At 39.1% G+C, this 18,810-nt stretch overlaps 1 protein-coding gene across 1 annotated transcript in view; it reads left to right on the plus strand.

The window, feature by feature from the left end:
• The window catches only part of LRP6 (LDL receptor related protein 6), a 125,035-nt gene that overhangs the window by 71,882 nt on the left and 34,343 nt on the right, over window positions 1-18,810 (plus strand). Inside the window, 2 exon segments of the mRNA XM_032191628.1 lie at window positions 3,167-3,563; window positions 4,065-4,236. Coding sequence (XP_032047519.1) covers window positions 3,167-3,563; window positions 4,065-4,236 — 569 coding nt within the window.

The raw sequence follows: 18,810 nt of genomic DNA on the forward strand, positions 1-18,810 counted from the left end.
TGAAATCAGAGTGCTGGTTGCAGCCTTGGCGCACCTTTTGGAAGTACATTTGAGCCAGTTGAGGTTTGAGGTGGTGTGTTTGTGGCTGATTCCAATCTCCAATAAGTGCTGATAAATCAACAACAACAACAAAAAGGTTTGCATGCAACCTTTTTTTTTTTTTTTTTTTTTTTTTTTTTTCTGCTTTTTTGAAAATTTGATTCTGTATTTGTGATGTTCTCCATCATCCTCATCATGAAAGGCAAGATTTTCTTGAAGAGGCAGAATGAAAATATCTGGAGATCCTGCTGTCATGTTTTAGCTTTTGTATCGTAGCTGGGCTTTAGAATAGATGTCAACAAAACCGACTGATTCTGCCATGTCCTTGCATATTTGAGTGCCTTGAGTAGTTCTCTGACTGGGTTGTGATCAGTGCCCAGCCAGCCCAAACGTTTTGAAACTGCTGTTTGCCACAAATTCGAACAGTTTGTTTTAGTTCTCAGATGACATTTTCCTTGACTGTGCTAACAGGTGGTAAGGTGATCATGCTATAAATGCGCCCAGTTTTTTCATTTGCCTTTTTTTAAAGTATCATCAGGGCAAGCCTAGAGACATTTCAAGCAATTTTTCTGCAGCCTACCTTGAAATGAGAGGTTTCTCTGCTGCTCAGTTTGCCTTTACTGTGCGGAATGGCTGGTGATCTAACTAAGCAGCTAAGGTGTCAGTTTGCAAATGGGTGGGTAATAGCTTTAAAGGAAGCTTTAAACTTTTTATTGTTTGGTTGGGGTGGGGGAATGTTAGATACAGACCATGAAATTCATAGCTCGGGGACACCACGTGCAACATGGGTTGGCTGAAAGGCAGTGATTTCCTGACGCTGAATTAAGGCTTAGACACAGTCAGTTGTTGGACCAAACAAAAGTGTTGCGACCTGAAAGCAGGATACTGAAGCTGTTGAAATGGCTTCTCTTCAAGAACAATTGGAAGGTCAGCTAGTCAATTTTAAGGGTGAGCTTCTGCAAAGGCATAGTTGTACTCAAGCCAGTCCTTCTGGGAAATTGGCAGTGGTTCTCCAAAATGACTGTCAACTTCAGATAAAGCACAAAAATTATTTTTAAGTTATGCCTTGCACTCTTTATATATGATAGACTATGTTTAGCTTTCTAACTGTTTGGAAATCTGAGTTTACTGTGTTTACTCAACCTTAATTTTATTAGATAATGCAAAAGGGTATAATTGTTTATTATTATGACTATTACAATTTTGTTTAAAAGGGAAGTTGGTTAAGTGACAATTAAGTTGGTAAGGAACTGCTAGAGATTTCTTACTTGAACCTGAATAGCTGTGCTTGGTTATGTATTAATACCTCATGACCATAATGCAGCTGAAGGCTTGGATCTTATTACTGCTTTGTTTGATACACTTAGTAGTAACAAATACAGATGTACATGTAGACTGCTATGACAAGCTTCCGTAATTATGAAAATCTTATTAACACGCCTGTTTTCTATTTACTCTGCCACATGCTTTAAATTATTTTGGTGGATGCTTAGACATGTAGTTACAGGTTCCCTCTTCCTGATATTAGTTATTGTATAAGAGTTATTCATTAGGAGAACAATTGAGTAGTGTGTACATGTGTTTCTGAACACAAGGCATTTCAGGACAGAGGATCATAAAGCTGATCTTAATCCATTTTGGACTACCAAGCAGGAACGCTTGTAGTAATAATCTCATCTTCAGTTGTTGAAAATAACTGTTTCTAGCAGCACTGTGAAAGTGTTTTAGATGTTTTTAATGTGTAAACCTTGCTGTAAATGAAGACACGGCTGCTTTGGCATCTGTCCAAAGTTTGGCATGCAGTGAGGTTTCATCTAGCACCAACCACAATTACTGACACTTTAAAAAAAAAAATAAAAAAATGGCACCAGACACTAGATATTTTTTAATCAGCTACCTATTTCTTCTAGTAGCTGCTCTTTTAGTCTTCTAGCCCTTATTTATACCTTTGTAAAATCAAGACATAGAAGCATGAAAAGCACGTGGCTAGGTGATGGCTCTCTTTCACTGCATTGTTTTTACATTTTTCTTAAACCTCCCCCCTCACGCACACCCAGCCTTGCTTTTTTCCTCTGTCCTTGAACCTACATCAGCCCATGCCAAACCTTTCCCTTCACTGTTTGAGGAGAACTGTCACAACATACCGCAACATACTTTCCCTGCATTTAGGATGCACACATTTTTTTACCTTAGTTCAGGCTTCCCTGAGGCCTGAGCTGCTCTTATCTCCCTGAGACTCCAAACTGATAAGACAATTTAATTGGAATGGGGTGTGGTGGTTGTTTATCCTTCATTACACTGTGAGATAGAACAGAAAATGAAACAAGAATGAGTTAGAATAGACAGTAAGTTCATCATTGATCAGGTGCCCAGCACGTGTACCTCTAATCAGCTTGTGTTGTCCTGTGTGAAAGTATCATCTGCAGCACAAGCTGATCTTAGCTGTTTATTAGGATTCTGACTTTTGACCTAAAAGCCAGCAAGGCTTTGATATGGAGTCATGTTGAGCTAAAGCACAAGATGCACTGTTATTTATCTTCATATGTTCAGGTAAGCTTGTTCTCAACAAGTCTGGGGAAAGCTGAAAGCCCTCCTGCTTTTTATTGTCACAAGGCAGCAATCAGTTCCCAAACCTGATTCCTCAAATAGGAGTTTCTCAAAGGAGATGTACATGTGGCATTACATTTCCCCCCTCTAAGGGTGTTGTTGAAATGTACAGCTTGTTTGTCACAGTTGTCCCCTATACCAACAACAGCAAATAGTAAATCATTTTCATCTAAGAGGCTGCAGACTATCTGTTATTTGCAAAAACTTGTAGCATATTCACTGCGTAACTATTTCAGTATGCTTGGAGGGAATTATGTGGATAGAAAACAGGTCCAACATGATACATTTTGGACAAGGAAATCACCATTGAATTTTCTCTATAAATACATCTGATTACTTCTGCAGAAGAATAACCTCATTTTTGAAGCCTTTTGAATGGAATTCTCTGCTGGTGCCCATCAGTTTGGCTAGGCCCTGTGAAATCAAGGTAGCTAGACTAGCTTGCACCAAATGGTAGAAAATCAGGTTCACCATTGCCTAGTGTTTGTAAGATGGTTTTGTTTTTCCCTTATGCATATAGGTGCCACTGAATTGCTGCTTCTAGCCCGCCGGACAGATTTGAGACGGATTTCATTAGACACCCCAGATTTTACTGACATTGTTTTGCCACTGGAGGACATCCGTCATGCCATCGCCATTGATTTTGATCCTCTGGAAGGGTACATCTATTGGACTGACGATGAAGTTAGGGCCATTCGCCGCTCATTTATCGATGGGTCAGGTAGCCAGTTTGTTGTCACAGCACAGATTGCTCATCCTGATGGCATTGCTGTGGACTGGGTTGCTCGAAATCTGTATTGGACTGACACTGGCACAGACCGTATTGAAGTTACAAGGCTTAATGGGACCATGAGAAAAATCTTGATATCAGAAGACCTGGAAGAACCCAGAGCTATTGTGCTGGATCCTATGGTTGGGTGAGGACTGTTCACAAGCGTTTTTTAAATATCAGTCATACAAAGAAGATATATATCTCTGTGTACCTGCATGTAGATAGTGGAATGCAATGAAAAACTTATTAGTCTTCAAAATGAAAATACTGTGCTCCTTTGAAAGTTAATGCTTTCAGGCAAATGCTCTAATGCTCTCTTCCAACTATTTAGCTTCTATGTCTTTAGGTTTTATTCTCTTATTTAAAACTTTTTTGGGGACTGTGTGGACTTCGTTTATTCTAGCTAATAGCATTTGTTATGTAGTCTTGCTCAATAGATTGATACAGTAGTTTTATGTAAAGGATTGGTGTGTTTACATGTCAATACTACTTTCTATGTGCTGAGCATCGTTATTTAAGTAAGGAAACATATTTGATACAAAAACTGACTTTTCTGTGTGCTGTGTGGTTTTGGGGAGTGGTAGTCCAGAAGAAGCTATGTGAATATTTAAAGTTCTGGTTGAATAAGATTTTATTTCCATTGCAGGTACATGTACTGGACTGACTGGGGAGAAATCCCAAAGATCGAGAGGGCAGCATTAGATGGCTCAGACAGGATTGTGCTGGTTAACACCTCACTTGGCTGGCCAAATGGACTGGCACTGGATTATGAAGAAAGCAAAATATACTGGGGAGATGCCAAAACAGACAAAATAGAGGTTTGTAAATGCACCTGCATTTTTAACTGCCTGGAGTTACAGAACATTTTCTAAGTGTTTAAATTCCGATGTAGTTCAAAAGGGCAATGGAATAATCATTGATTTCTGCTTTAAGAAACAATTCAGTTTTCTTTCTGGCTTTAGGCAAGCTACTTGCTTAGTCTTCTTTGATTTTTCTATCTGTAAAATAGAAATAATATCCATATAGTAGATCCCTCTTTTTAAGAATGTATGATAAGGTTTTGCTAAAGAAGTTGATTCTCAGGTCAGGAAAACTTATTGGGAGTAATGTTTGCAGATTAAACAAATTTATCTATTATTCTTCATGTTGTTCAGCTTAGTTGCAAGTAGAACATATTTTAAAGAAATAAATTCAATTTTACATATAATTACCTGTACTCCCCAAAACCTATACTTTGCATCTCCTTTGTTTTATTAGGGTTCCAACAAGGGGATAGATTTTGCTTTCTTTCTGCTATGTTCTTCTGAAACTTATTTGAAAACAAAAATGTTGTTTTTCCTCTTCAATACTGAAAATCTTGTGTTTATTTCGTTATATATAGCATCTATGGAACATATTTGACATTTATTATCTCTGTCAGGCTTTGAGAAAATAAGGTTTAGTATTTGTTCAGTTTGTTATCAAAAGACATATTTCTGTCTGGAAACAGGAGAGTTGGCTAGTGTCTGGCACATAGTAACAATGCCTAGTTTTGCTATATCCTGGTAGGTTTACCTTCCTCATTAAATTGCAACCTTCCTTAGTGAATCTTTAACATTACAAATATCTTTTAGTGTTTACCATGTTAGACACAGTATTTCCTCTAGCCTTAGACATTGTTTTATTTATTAATAATTTCAAATACATCAATTGGAAGTCATAGTCGTGTCTTAGAAGGTCACATAACTGTTTTTTCTCCTTCAGATTCAAAACAACTCCGCTCCAGCAAGGTGATTTGCTTCGAAGCATTCTTTGGGAGAGCCTGTGGGAGCATTTATTTTTTTGTCCTGAAAACAAAATTTATAGTCCATAATTCTGTAATTCACCCAAATTTTTACAAGCACTGAGAAAAGAGAGTTAAAGAGATTAAGCTATGCTTAAAGGTTTACTTATAACAAATTGAGCACTTCAGCCGTGATACTGCCTTGGACATGAATGTATTTTGCAAAAGAAAAGTCAGGCATTTTTCAGACTCATGCTTGCTAAAACACAGATTTTTTTCACCTGTTTCAGGGTTACTCAGAGCATGGTTCCATATTCACTGGTAATGATTCTGCTCAGTGCTGGATCAGTTTGTGGTAGAAATTTTCATCTAGATCAGGCATGAGCTTACTGCTTCAGTTCCGTCAAACTGGCTAGAAATACAATATGTTTATGCCAACAATGTGTGTGGCAGGTCAGAAGATATATGATCTGGCATAATTTCCAAAACTGCGACAATTTCCATTTCATTGTTTTTAAACCAATGTAAGCCAGCAGAATGAATTTGTCCCAGGTTTTCATGTAGTATCTATGCAGGACATCTGCAGAATATTTATGATCTTCAGGTTTCAGAATTACTAGTTATTTTTTCCTGTGAGGATACAAGTGTTTGAGTTATGATTATACAATTTGTTAACTGCTGTGGCTTAATCCAGCAGGCACAACACAGATGTTTGCTCACTTTTCTCCCTGCCCCTTAGTGCGTTGGTGGGAGAGAATTGAAAAAGGTAGAAGTGCAAGAACTCATGGGTTGAGATAAAGACAGTTGAATAAGAGAAGGAAAAAAATTTAAAGAATTGGTGCACAACACAGTTTCTCACCACCAGCCAAACCTTGCCCAGACAGTCCCTGAGCAGTGGCAGCCCCACTGGCCAACTCCCCACCTTTTCAGAGCTGAGCGTGACGCCGTATGGTATGGGGTATCCATTTAGCCAGTTGGAGTCAGCTGTCCTAGCTCTGTTCCCTCCCAGCTCTTGGTGCACCCCCAGCCTCCTTGCAGGCAGCACAAGAAGTAGAAAAGTCCTTGACTCTGTGTAAGCACTGCTCTGCAACAGCTAGACACTTGGCTTGTTCAGCCCGGAGCAGAGGAGGCTGAACGGAGGGAGGGCACTGGGACAGGCTCTCCAGAGCAGTGGTCACACCCCCGAGCCTGCTGGAGTTCAAGAAGCATTTGGAAAATGCTCTCAGACATAGGGTCAGATTTTTGGGTGCTCCTGTGTGGAGCCAGGAGTTAGAATCCATGATCCTCATGGGTCTGTTCCAACTTGGGATATTCTAGGATTCTATGAACTAAAAACGTCAGTGTGATATCACCACTATTTTCATCCTAAATCTAACACTGTACAGCTACAGTGAAGATAACTAACTACCTCAGACAAAACCAGGGCATTAACATCTTATTGTGCAGAAAATCTTGAAAAAGCCTGGCTAAAACCTTTAAAGCAAGAGAAGAAATATTGCAGCTTTTGTTTGCCATTTCTGGATTTTAGGTTTCTGTTTTTTTTTTAATCACTTTACTTGCAGAATGTGTCAATTTAGAGGGATGTGACAGAGGTCTATAAAATCAAAAGAAGTATGTAGAAGGTGTCTAGGACTCAGCCTTTTTCGACAGAAGCATTTGGAATTGATACAGACAGGTGTTAGGTACAAAACAAATAAAAGCAGGTGGTTCTTCAGACTGTGTGGTAAGTTGTGGAAACACTTGTGGATTTTTAAAGCTTACTTGTGGTATTGGGAAGACTAGGATATATATGTCTGTGGATGGGAATTCCACTGAAATTTACTAATAAATAAATCTGCTTTCTGAACCACAATTCACTGAACTGTAAATTGTTGGAGAATCAAAGACTCCTTTTGAGAATTTTGAGTTGGTTATTTTCTTAAGCTGTTCTGTAGGTATATGTTTTTTATTCCCTGAGACAAGATACCAGGATGGGTGGACCTTTGGGTTGACCCCATCCAGCCTCTCTGTGTTCCTGTGTTGAGGTCATTTTTCTATTTGTTGAAGCTTTGGAGAGTCTTTATTTTGTTAGTTTGTTGTATTACCCTGAGAAAAAACTCATATTCTTCCTTTGACATAATATTGCTGCTTGCTTACCACACTTCAGAAGGATAGAAATGGGCTGAAAATTGATGACCTCTGATAGTGATAGATAGGAGTGCAAGTTTATTACAGCTGCTGTAATTATAAAAGCATGGAAAGGCTTTCTAGGATGAAGAGATGTTCATCTGAGAGAATGGTTTGGTCCTACTTAAGTATGTTGTTTTTTCTCAAATATGCTAAGTAATGCAAATATAGTGGTAAGTCTCTTTATTGGTGAATCTTAGTGAATTTTCCCCATGATCTTGTGTGGTCTTTGTATTCTTTTATACCAGATTGACAGTGTTATGGTAGGCTACAGAAATCTCAGATTATAATGACATAATCTAAATCTGTAATATCTAAAATATTACTAACATTTCAAGTCTTCCTTTTTCCTCCCACTGCCTTTCTCTCCTATGGCAACCATGAATCCTGAGGAGATTTGTAACACTTTCCCTGCCCTTCCCATCCTCTTTTTATAGCTGTTTAGTAGAAGATGCTTTGACCTTCAGTAAATGTTTTAAACTTACATTTGGGGAAAGTACAGTGGAGGAGGTGCAACAATGAGGATGTTTGTGACAGGATCAAAATACGAGACTTGGGACTGAACATGCAGATATCTGAGTATATGCCTGGTCCTTGCTTTGCTTGTATGTGTCTGTATGTATTTGGGATGAGGACTGGGGGGGAGAAGCAGGAGAAACATGTTTGTATACCAAATCTATTGTGCTTAAGTACAGTTTCATACATGATTTTAAACAGTCTTTTTTTTTATTTTTTTCTCCGGTATGTAGGATTTTTCAGAACCATGATTTAATTGCAGCATTACTAAAATTAACGTTTCTTGCAAGCTGTGTTCCTCATTTGTTTGTGCCACGTATGAGCTTTTATTATTTATTTTTTATGCACTGATTCATGCTATGCTGTTCTGGAGCCCCCAGACGATAATAAAGCATCAGCAGGGGTTAATGGAGACTGGTAGGGGGTACAGCAGGGAGCTTTTGTTCCCATTTTATCTGGCAGCCTGCAGCAGGCAGAAGCAGGCTGTGGCTCAACAGCTTCGTCATTTATCTCGGTCAGGTTTCACTGCTGATAAACTTCTATTGAAATGGATGGCTGCTATTGTGCTTACCAGTAGGGAAGATTTCTCATTGACTTGCTGCAGGTTTAAAGCATTTTCCTGTCGTGCTATGAGGTTAAAAATGTATGATCTGCTCTGTTGAATTGGTCTTATGTTTTCCTGCTCAAGTGAATATTTGTGTTCTGAGCACGTACACTACCTGTTTTAAGGCATAGGTTGGATATAAAATGGTCAGCAAAACCTCATATTGATAAAGCAATTATAAATGGCTGTGTGTCTGTGTGGTTGTATGGATTAAGAGGAAATAATAATGATATAGCTGATTTCTCACAATTTTTCTGCCTATGCTTCATTTTTCTTTATTCATCTTCTTTCCTGTTCTTCATTCTCAGAGCCAGAGATGTCATCCGCTTACACCTACTAGTGGTGAGTTTAAAGACAGAATTCTCTGCCTCCTATACAGATGCAACCATTATAAAGTGGTTTCTGAATGCAGCTCTAACTTAAAGTGTTTCTGCATTCCCAAATTTATTAGCCATGCCTAGCATTACTATCTCTTAATCCTCGTGATTAATGTGGAAAGTCTTATATCCTGCTGTTTTTCAGCGTAAGTACACACAAGCTTTCAGAACCCAGCTTTGTCAGACAACAGAAAGCGGATGCCACTAAGACTTTTTTTGAGCACAAAAATCTTGAACAGAGAAGACCTTTTTGTCTTTGACCCAGGAGCTAATAGCTTGGCATCTAGAGAATGCTCTAATTCACATTCTAATCCTGAAATTGCAGGGCTACATTTTCCTCCGATGACAGCTCCCTCAATTTTACCACCACCCTAATAAGGAAATTTTTTTTTCTAAACATTCACCATTTATTTTCCGACTGATAAATTTTTTCATGTTCTATATCTTTGTATTGTGAAATGCTGATGTCCTGCAAGCCTGATTATTAATCCTACCCCATCCACCCCATATTGAAACAGAGGTTTGAATATTGAGAGGCAGAAACTATTGAATTCCAAGCTGTTGAACACATCTGCTTTTGTGAACTTGCATTAAGCTGAAGCAAATACTTGAAGTTGCTTTGCTTCTTAATTCTGGCCACAATGCATTGCCCACCTGGTTTGGATGGTTGTGGCACATGAGAACTTCATTCAGCAAAGAACACCAAGTATGTGCTGTAGGGGGTATGGGAAGATCTCCCTCCAACATCCATGTTTCAGAAGTTTAAAGCTTACTTTGTCAGGGAATTTCCACTATTTCTTAATACCTGCTAGGCCTGCATTAAGAAATTGTTACTCTAATACATCTTTCAAAAACCTACAATTTTATTTAAAACAACAACAACTACAAAAACTTTATATTTTGCATATTTTTCACTTGGGAGGTTTCTTCTGAACTTCTGAATTAACTTAGGGAAGAACCAAATTTCAGGATGCAGTTCAAGCTAGGAAAACTATAATACAAAGTAAACAAATAACAGCTACAGATCACGTACAGGTAGTCTCCTGACTGTTGAAGACTGGGATACAATAATTTGAGTAGCCTCTTACCCTTGGACTGTAAATGTCCAACCAAGGCTTTCGGACACTGTAAGTTTGTTTAAAAAATTAAAAAAAAATGTGTATATATATATTTGGCTTTTGAGCATGGTACTACACAATTGTCACTTAGAATTATACTTTTTGCAGCTGTTCAAAGTGTTTTAATATGAAAGTTTAAAAAAATGCATTTAAAATATTCATGCCAGTTTAGATTCAGGAACATTAAAAAGTCAAGTTTGTATTGCCTTTCATAAACTGAGTATATTTGAAAAAAACTGAAATTTGCAAAGTGATTATTGAGGCAGCCATTACAAAACACTTTGGTTGATGAGTTCTTAGAGAAGTCCCCATGGATCTGCTGTGAACAGCAGACTGTTCTTTAGGGAACAGATGAGAGGTTCCCAGCACCTCACAGCAGACAGAGGACACAGCAGGAAGGATTTTGGGTAGACAGAGCCAGAACTCGTGTCCAAGTTGATCTGGGTACCAAGCATGGTATTTTTCTAACCAGTGAAATTACTGCCTTAAAAATAATGTGATGATATAGAAAACATGGATGAGTCCTATTATAAAAGGACCTATTTTTTAAGAGCCTGGAGTGGCTACGTCAGATTCAGATGTCCACTCTTGAGTTATGTTTGATCCTAGAAGTCATGCTGGCTTCTACTACCTTCTTGCACATTATCGTTAATAGTAAAAGTGTACCTTTCTCAGACTTGGTTGTTGCTTACATTTGAACAACTTGACTTAAACTTTTCAATGTGAAAACTGAGGTGCTTCTACAACCTTTGGTTACAGATGAGCAGTCCTGTTTTGCTAATAATAGCTCCGTAAACGTCATGGCTCCCAGTGGACTGGTGTGGAACTGATTGAACTACAACCTTTGGATTTCACTAATGTGTCATACATGCTTCCTAGGAGTTAAGAAATTGCATTTTAGTTGACACTATTTTCTCATCTAGAGAGTAATAAGCCTCTACCAGCAGTCAGTGTTGGTTACCTAAGGGAAAACACAACAATTCCTTGAACTAAAATAACTAGAGACATTATCTGAACTCACTGAGAGCCCAACACACTTAAAAACAATATTTGAAGGCAAGCTGGGGAGTGATGTGAATAGATATTGAGCTAGCTTTTGCATTTCTGATTCAGCTGGGTGATGATTTGTCAGTCTACCATTTTCCCTTACCCTGCAATATTCTGGCTTCTCTCCCCTCCAAGCTTAGTCACATTGCTGCACCAAAAAAAAAACACTGGGATGGTCCTTGTGATCCTTCTTAATAATCATTCAGCTTGCTTTACACAGTTTTGTTGCTGTTTATTTGGCACCAGGATCTTGTAGTCCTAATCTATTTTTCCCTGATACTGTCCATAACGCAACTTTGCCAAGGTCTAATGTGAAAAAAAAGGGACTATGGAAAAGTTAATACTTTCTGTTAGCCTGGTAAATACATATGTTGGAATTACAAGCTTTTGGGCATGCAGAAACTAGGAATTTAAGTGATTTTGCTAAAAGAACTGTTGAATCAATTTAACAGCTTACTACCATCAAAAGTGGAAAGCATCCCAGGGTCCTTCCTAGTTTGTGCTGGCTTAGTCACTCATTGGACTGTTCTATGAACCAGTTGGACTTGGTAAAACAGCAGAAAACACCCTTTTCTTTTTCCTCTACAAAAACAATCAAACGAAAAAAAAATCAAGTATAGTTACTCATGGAGGAGTTAGTTACTCATAGAGGAGTCTGGCAAGCACCAAGTTCAGCAGAGAGCTTGGTAAAAATAAGAAGTTCCTTAGGGGATGGTACTGGAACTAAGTCCCTTGGGAATGCAGAGGAGAGAACAGGGGCTTTTGCCCATGTTCAAGAGCATTAGAAGTTGTGTTGCCAAACTTAAAATTTTTAAAATTGTCTCCCAAAACCACCATGGAGGTTCATGTTGGTTTCAGCTAGCTTACTTTGCTTCCTGTGAAGTATGAATATAGCGTTCTTGTGAAGTATGAATATAATTACTCATCAGACTTAGCTTACAAATGGTAAGCTGCAAAATTGCAGTAATTAGCCTACTTTTGATCCTCTGTTTGTACCCATATTCTCTTATTCTCTTTTAGCCTATGCCCACATAACAGAATACCCTCAGACCATTGCTGCTCCACCTTGTGTATTTATAAAAAAAAATAATTTCCATAGCCAAGCATCTTCATTTACCTATGAAAATCTCTTCTCATCCTGTTCATTTCAGCTCATTTTTTGTCTTAGCCTGCTCTTCATAAATGCAGGATTTTTTTTTGTATTGCATGAGATTTCCTACAAGGTGTCATAGTTGATTGTCACAGTGGTAATAAATGTAAACTCTTTTCTTTGTCTTCTTATCACTTCACCTGACTTCCAACATTTTTATTGAAAACTCAACTTTTTTTTTTTCTTTTCCTAAAATTAGATTCCACTATCGAGAAAATAATTCTGTTGTTGGCGTCAATTGATCAGGGAGCTAGGAAAGTTGTCCTATTATGAAAGAAATGGGCTTGTACAGTGTCTGTAGTATGATAGAAAGGTCTATTTATGAAATTAATCTCTTCTGTTTCTGCATATTTATCTTCACTACAGTCCTATTAGGAATATTATCCATGCTCAGGGAAAATAATATTTTGAATTCTTTGGAAAAATAATTAGAGCTCAAAAAGAAATAGAGGGTGTTGGGAACTGTTAAATTAAAAATTGGTAATGGATATTATAGAACAATTTGTAGTAAGAAATTGTAGAGTTGGCCGGAGGCACTCTGTTTCTGAAGCAAATATAAAGGGCTCCAGGTATCCTTTCTGTTTATTTCTCAGAATTTTACTTCAGTGAAGAGACATCTTTCCATTTTGTATCTGCAATGCTTCTTGCCTCTTTGGAATAGGGGGAAAATGCTGTTGCCAGTAAGTTAATGGCATTAACAGAATGATTTCCTTAAAATAAGTTTGAAGTTTTGACTGCTCAGCCAAATGGGGTATATAGTTGATCGTGTCTTTTTTTTTTTTTTTTTAATGGGAAGACTAATAAAATTAGAAATTTAGACAAGATGTCTAATTTTTCCTCTTTTTGAGGTGCTGCTTTATAGCAGGTCTATGTTTTAATTGTGTGATATTACTGCAGCCACAACAGTAAAATCATTCTGGTCTGGTCTGATCATGTTGCTTAAAAAAGCAAGATGGAAATACATAGTTCACTAAATCAGACTGAAAAAAATGTTAATGTGATGTTCAGAAGGCATTCTAGCTATCTTTCAAAGTTGTTTTTGAGAGATGCTGTCCCACTTTTCTTTTTTCCTTAATCAAATAGATTTAATGAGTTAGTGTTGTTTTTCACTTCTCTGATATAGTAAGATTCACATACATTTAGGTGGAAGATGAATAGTCACATCCTTGATTAGCAGTGTCATGAACTGAGTCAATGAGTTTCATCAAAGAAACAGTACATGTAAGTATTTATCATTGCATAATATAGGCTGAAATAACTAAGCTTAAACCTTGAATATTTCTTAACTATTTTAGGTATAATTCAGGCCTTGCTCAAGATCTTCTGTGTTATTTAGAAAAAATATATATATATATATATATATATATATATATATATATATATATATTTATATATATATTTATATATATATATATGTATTGAATTTGGTATCTCATAGCTGTCTTAGAGTAACACTTTTTTGCAAACATCTTATGCAGAACAGTAGTGTTAATGGTCAACTCACTAAAAACTGACTTTTTCACCTCATTGCTTTTCAATTATTTCTGTTCCTAGAATGCATTAACAAGAGCAATGCTGAAATTGTGGAGGTGGTAATGCTTTCTCATCTGTTTCTGCTCTTCCAAACTATTGCAAGAAACCCAACTTGCTGTTAAAGTGACTTGAGATTTTAATGTCTACTCAGGAAGAGTTGTCCATCTTCCCCCTTTCCCCTTTATCCCCCCCCCCCCCCCGATATTTCCTTTGCATAAGTCTGTGCCAAATGGCTTCCTTTATTTGTTTTTGTTTTTTTTTTTTTTTTAGTGCCGTAAGGTTAACTCTATATTCTTGTAAGTGATCTTTAATTTTTTGAAGATACAGTGGTACCAGTCATTGTTTGTAAATTGTTTTTTGATTATTGGCTTCTTCTATTCAAAACATCCTGAGAGAGCGCATAGTATGCATGGTATTTAAATGCTTCCTGATTATTTATAAGTACACCTAAAATTAAACTGTACTCATGAATTAAGGTGAAAGACAACAGTTTGCACATTCTCACCCTGCTTATGGAACTGGGTTAATTATGCGTCAATCCTATCAGCTTTGTATAATTGTCTCCCAAATTTGTATTGGAAAGTGTGCTTTTCCTAGTGCCTGCATGCTGTCTTCTCCTTCTGGAGCTGTCGATACTGAAGCTGTGTAGCACCTTGTAGACATGGGCTCTTGTGCTTGATGTTGGTCTAAGTATGGCCTAACTGGTGGAAGGGGATGGGGAGCAGGATGTGGCCCTCACTATCCATGAAGAACTGGTTGGTGACCTGCTATGGCACTTAGATGTGCACAAGTCGATGGGGCCGGATGGGATCCACCCAAGGGTACTGAGGGAACTGGCAGAGGAGCTGGCCAAGCCACTATCCATCATTTATCAGCAGTCCTGGCAATCGGGGGAGGTCCCAGTTGACTGGTGGCTAGCAAATGTGACGCCCATCTACAAGAAGGGCCGGAGGGCAGACCCAGGAAACTACAGGCCTGTCAGTTTGACCTCAGTGCCAGGAAAGCTCATGGAGCAGATCCTCCTGAGAGTCATCACGCAGCACTTGCAGGGCAAGCAGGCGATCAGGCCCAGTCAGCATGGGTTTATGAAAGGCAGATCCTGCTTGACGAACCTGATCTCCTTCTGTGACAAAGTGACGTGCTTGGTGGACGAGGGAAAGGCTGTGGATGTGGTCTACCTTGACTTTAGCAAGGCTTTTGACACCGTTTCCCACAGCATTCTCCTCAAGAAACTGGCTGCTCTTGGCTTGGACTGGCGCACGCTTCGTTGGGTTAGAAACTGGCTGGGTAGCCGGACCCAAAGAGTTGTGGTGAATGGAGCCAAGTCCAGTTGGAGGCCAGTCACTAGTGGCGTCCCCCAGGGCTCGGTGCTGGGGCCGGTCCTCTTTAATATCTTCATTGATGATCTGGATGAGGGCATCGAGTGCACCCTCAGTAAGTTCGCAGATGACACGAAGTTAGGTGCGTGTGTCGATCTGCTCGAGGGTAGGAAGGCTCTGCAGGAGGACCTGGATAGGCTGGACCGATGGGCTGAGGTCAACTGCATGAAGTTCAACAAGGCCAAGTGCCGGGTCCTGCACCTGGGGCGCAATAACCCCAAGCAGAGCTACAGGCTGGGAGAGGAATGGTTGGAGAGCTGCCAGGCAGAGAAGGACCTGGGAGTGATGGTGGATAGTCGGCTGAATATGAGCCAGCAGTGTGCTCAGGTGGCCAAGAAGGCCAACGGCATCCTGGCTTATATCAGAAACAGTGTGGCCAGCAGGGCTAGGGAGGTGATCGTCCCCCTGTACTCAGCTCTGGTGAGGCCGCACCTCGAGTACTGTATTCAGTTTTGGGCCTCTCGCTACAAGAAGGACATGGAGGTGCTTGAGCGGGTGCAGAGAAGGGCGACGAAGCTGGTGAGGGGCCTGGAGAACAAGTCCTACGAGGAGCGGCTGAGGGAGCTGGGCTTGTTTAGCCTGGAGAAGAGGAGGCTCAGGGGCAACTTAATCACTCTCTATAGGTACCTCAAGGGAGGCTGTAGTGAGGTGGGGGTTGGTCTGTTCTCCCACGTGCCTGGTGACAGGACGAGGGGGAATGGGCTTAAGTTGCGCCAGGGGAGTTTTAGGTTAGTTGTTAGGAAGAACTTCTTTACTGAAAGGGTTGTTAGGCATTGGAACAGGCTGCCCAGGGAAGTGGTGGAGTCACCATCCCTGGAGGTCTTCAAAAGACGTTTAGATGTAGAGCTTAGGGATATGGTTTAGTGGGGACTGTTAGTGTTAGGTCAGAGGTTGGACTCGATGATCTTGAGGTCTCTTCCAACCTAGAAATTCTGTGATTCTGTGATTCTGTAACAGGAGCAGACAGTTTCTGTTTTTAGCATCCCCTCAGTACTGTGGATATGCGCTGGTGTGCCTCTGCCTAGCCTCCCCTACAACTGGCCTTGGTCTGCTAGCCCTGAGCACAGGCTGCTGGTCCTGTTTGGAGCCCTGTGCAGCTTTGCCAGGGCTCCCACATTAGCTCTAACCAGAGCTGAATATTATTTTCACAAATGAGGCAGGTGTAATGATTGAGATCTAGACTTAAACCAATCAAATAACATATGTAAATTACCAAACATTCAAACTTATTAGAAAGGTAAATTCACTGCATTAGTCTATTTGTCACAGTTACTACTAGCATTCAAGAGTGAATTGAATCCAGGGTATCTGGCAGCAAGAAAGACCCTTAGAAAATATCACTTTGCAATCCAGTCTGTAGCTTTAATATAGAAACAATGCTTCAAAGATTTTTTATCGTTAGTGTAGACTGTTAAATACAGCATCTTAAAATATGAACACATTTTCATCACCAGTTCATCTATTTGAATATGTTGCATTTTTGAGGCCATAGGTTTTTATTCATTATTGTTCTAGGATAAACAAAACTCTTATCCTACAAGCAGGCTGTTTGACATTTCTCTGAGGCTGTTTAATTTTTGTACTTCGTTTAATTTTTTTTTTTTTTTTTGTGCAACTTCTCACTCTTTCAGTAAAGGTAGTGTTTGTGGTTATGCCACATCTGTTTCCTGTTGTAGTCTATGTAGTCTATATTCTCACTGTGGTTTGCAGTATTCAGAATGTGAAACCCACACCACATTGTGGTTACAGCAGCATAAACCACTGGAAGCACTGCCTCACAGTAGAAGGTGGGTTTCTCACAGGGGGATTTAGTGGTGCTATGCTTCACTGTGGTCAGCTGATCCATCTGGGCCAGAGAAAGGGAATGAATACATAAAGCGGTATCAGCTGGGACTCGATTGTCACCTGATTTTCAGTCCATAGGAAGATTGTGCTAAACTTCTTTGGAGTGCATTGATTACTGATTGTGTCTTTTTATTTGTGTCATTTATTATATATGTTTTATGTGTCATCCCTATATCCCTTGTCACTTTCCATCCGCCTTACACCAGACTGTTTGATACTGTAGCCTATTGAAGAAATTCTATTCAATTCTCCTAAAATACAGCCAAAGAGAGTGTAGACAGCATGGTGCCATGAAAAAAAATTCCTATGATGGTACCCAGCTGCTAGTGAACAGATGTTGATATTAAATAATATCACACAGATGTGTGATATCAGGTAAGATTGCAGTGACAGAAGGGCAGCAGGTATGTGTAAGTATTTTCACATAAGTGTCTGTTTGGTCTAGCTGGCATAAAGCTGGCTTTCAAAATAACCTGTATGTGGCAAAGCACAAATTTAATATAAGCAGATAGTTAATATTCAAGTCCTCCCATCTCTTTTCCTGAGTTTCAGAAGCTTATTTAAAGTTTACCAGAGAAAGTTCACCTTACACTGTATGCCTTCCAGCTAATTCTTTTAGCTGGTAGTTAAGCACTCCCTAAATACAGAAGTTTATTCTTTTTATAAGTACAAGGCAAAAAGTGTAGTAGCTTAAGATAGCGCTTCGTGGTAGTGATATTTTGCTGGTTATTACTGTGTTTTCAGTCAGCTTTGCAACATCCATCAGTTCCACATAGCTGGTTGGTTTGCTTAGCAAGCACTAATTGCCATATATTAATTAGTTGCAAGCAAATGGCTTGTCTCAGTAGTTTAAAGGGGAGGGGGAAACAAGTCATCCTAGAAATTTAAGAGGTGTGTCGTGGTTGGAGAGGGGGTGGTAGGCAAAGGGGATCAACAGTTTTCTTGGTGGTAGTGATGGTTTCTTAAAGAGGTAGTGGGGTAACGCATTGTAACTCATGGTTTACCTTATGGATGTTAAATGTGGGTCCCTCGTTCTAAAGTTAACCATTACTCTGTTGTTTAGCAACCTCATTTATCAAAACAGAACACAGGAGGCATGCTGCTAGGAAATGAGAGAGAGCCAGCAGATGCTGACAATTTCTGAAATAGAATAAATGGAAGAGCAGAGCTTGTTTTCAAAAGGAAGTCCAGAAATTAGGCAATTATGCTGGGCTCTGAGCCCAGCTAAACAATCTGTGATAGGAAAAGCTGTGTTTGGAATTGGTTATCAGTGTAAAGGACAAGTTGCAGCTTTAGGATGGTAAATGCACCCTAGTACAAAGTGAAGCTGCCAAGTACTGTGCTTGACTCTCAAAAGTATCTTAGTGAGAACACAGGAAAAAAAAGTTTCACCAGGTAATGGTCGTCTTATTTTTTGTGAAGCATGTGCATTAGTGCATGTGTAGAAGCTTGCTGTATATACTACTAGACCGAAGATTTTTTGGTAAGCCAATTCCACAGAGTAATTATAAGCTGTTTAAAACATGGAGCTTATTCCTACAAACCAACAAGCATGCAAAGCCTCTTTCATATTTCTGTAGGAACTGTGCTTGTAAAGATTTGATTCTCATTCTAACATACTGAGAGTAAATATAATAGCATTTACAAGTTTGACAGAACACAGATTTAAGGTAGAATTTAATTATTCTGAAGATTATAACATTTTCTTCCACTTTTTAAGTAAACTTTAAAATAGTTTATTTTATTAATCTGCGCATTATGCCATGTGCAGAGAAAGGTATGGGTTCCATTTCTGTTTCTCTATTCCTTTCCTCACTCCCCATCTGCTCTCTGATAGGCAAAGGTAAGGGGCGCTCTCCAAGCTAGCCTTTTCATTTCTCATATGCTAGGAAATT

The sequence above is a fragment of the Aythya fuligula genome, chromosome 1 (assembly GCF_009819795.1).
Source record: "Aythya fuligula isolate bAytFul2 chromosome 1, bAytFul2.pri, whole genome shotgun sequence".
NCBI lineage: Eukaryota > Metazoa > Chordata > Aves > Anseriformes > Anatidae > Aythya > Aythya fuligula.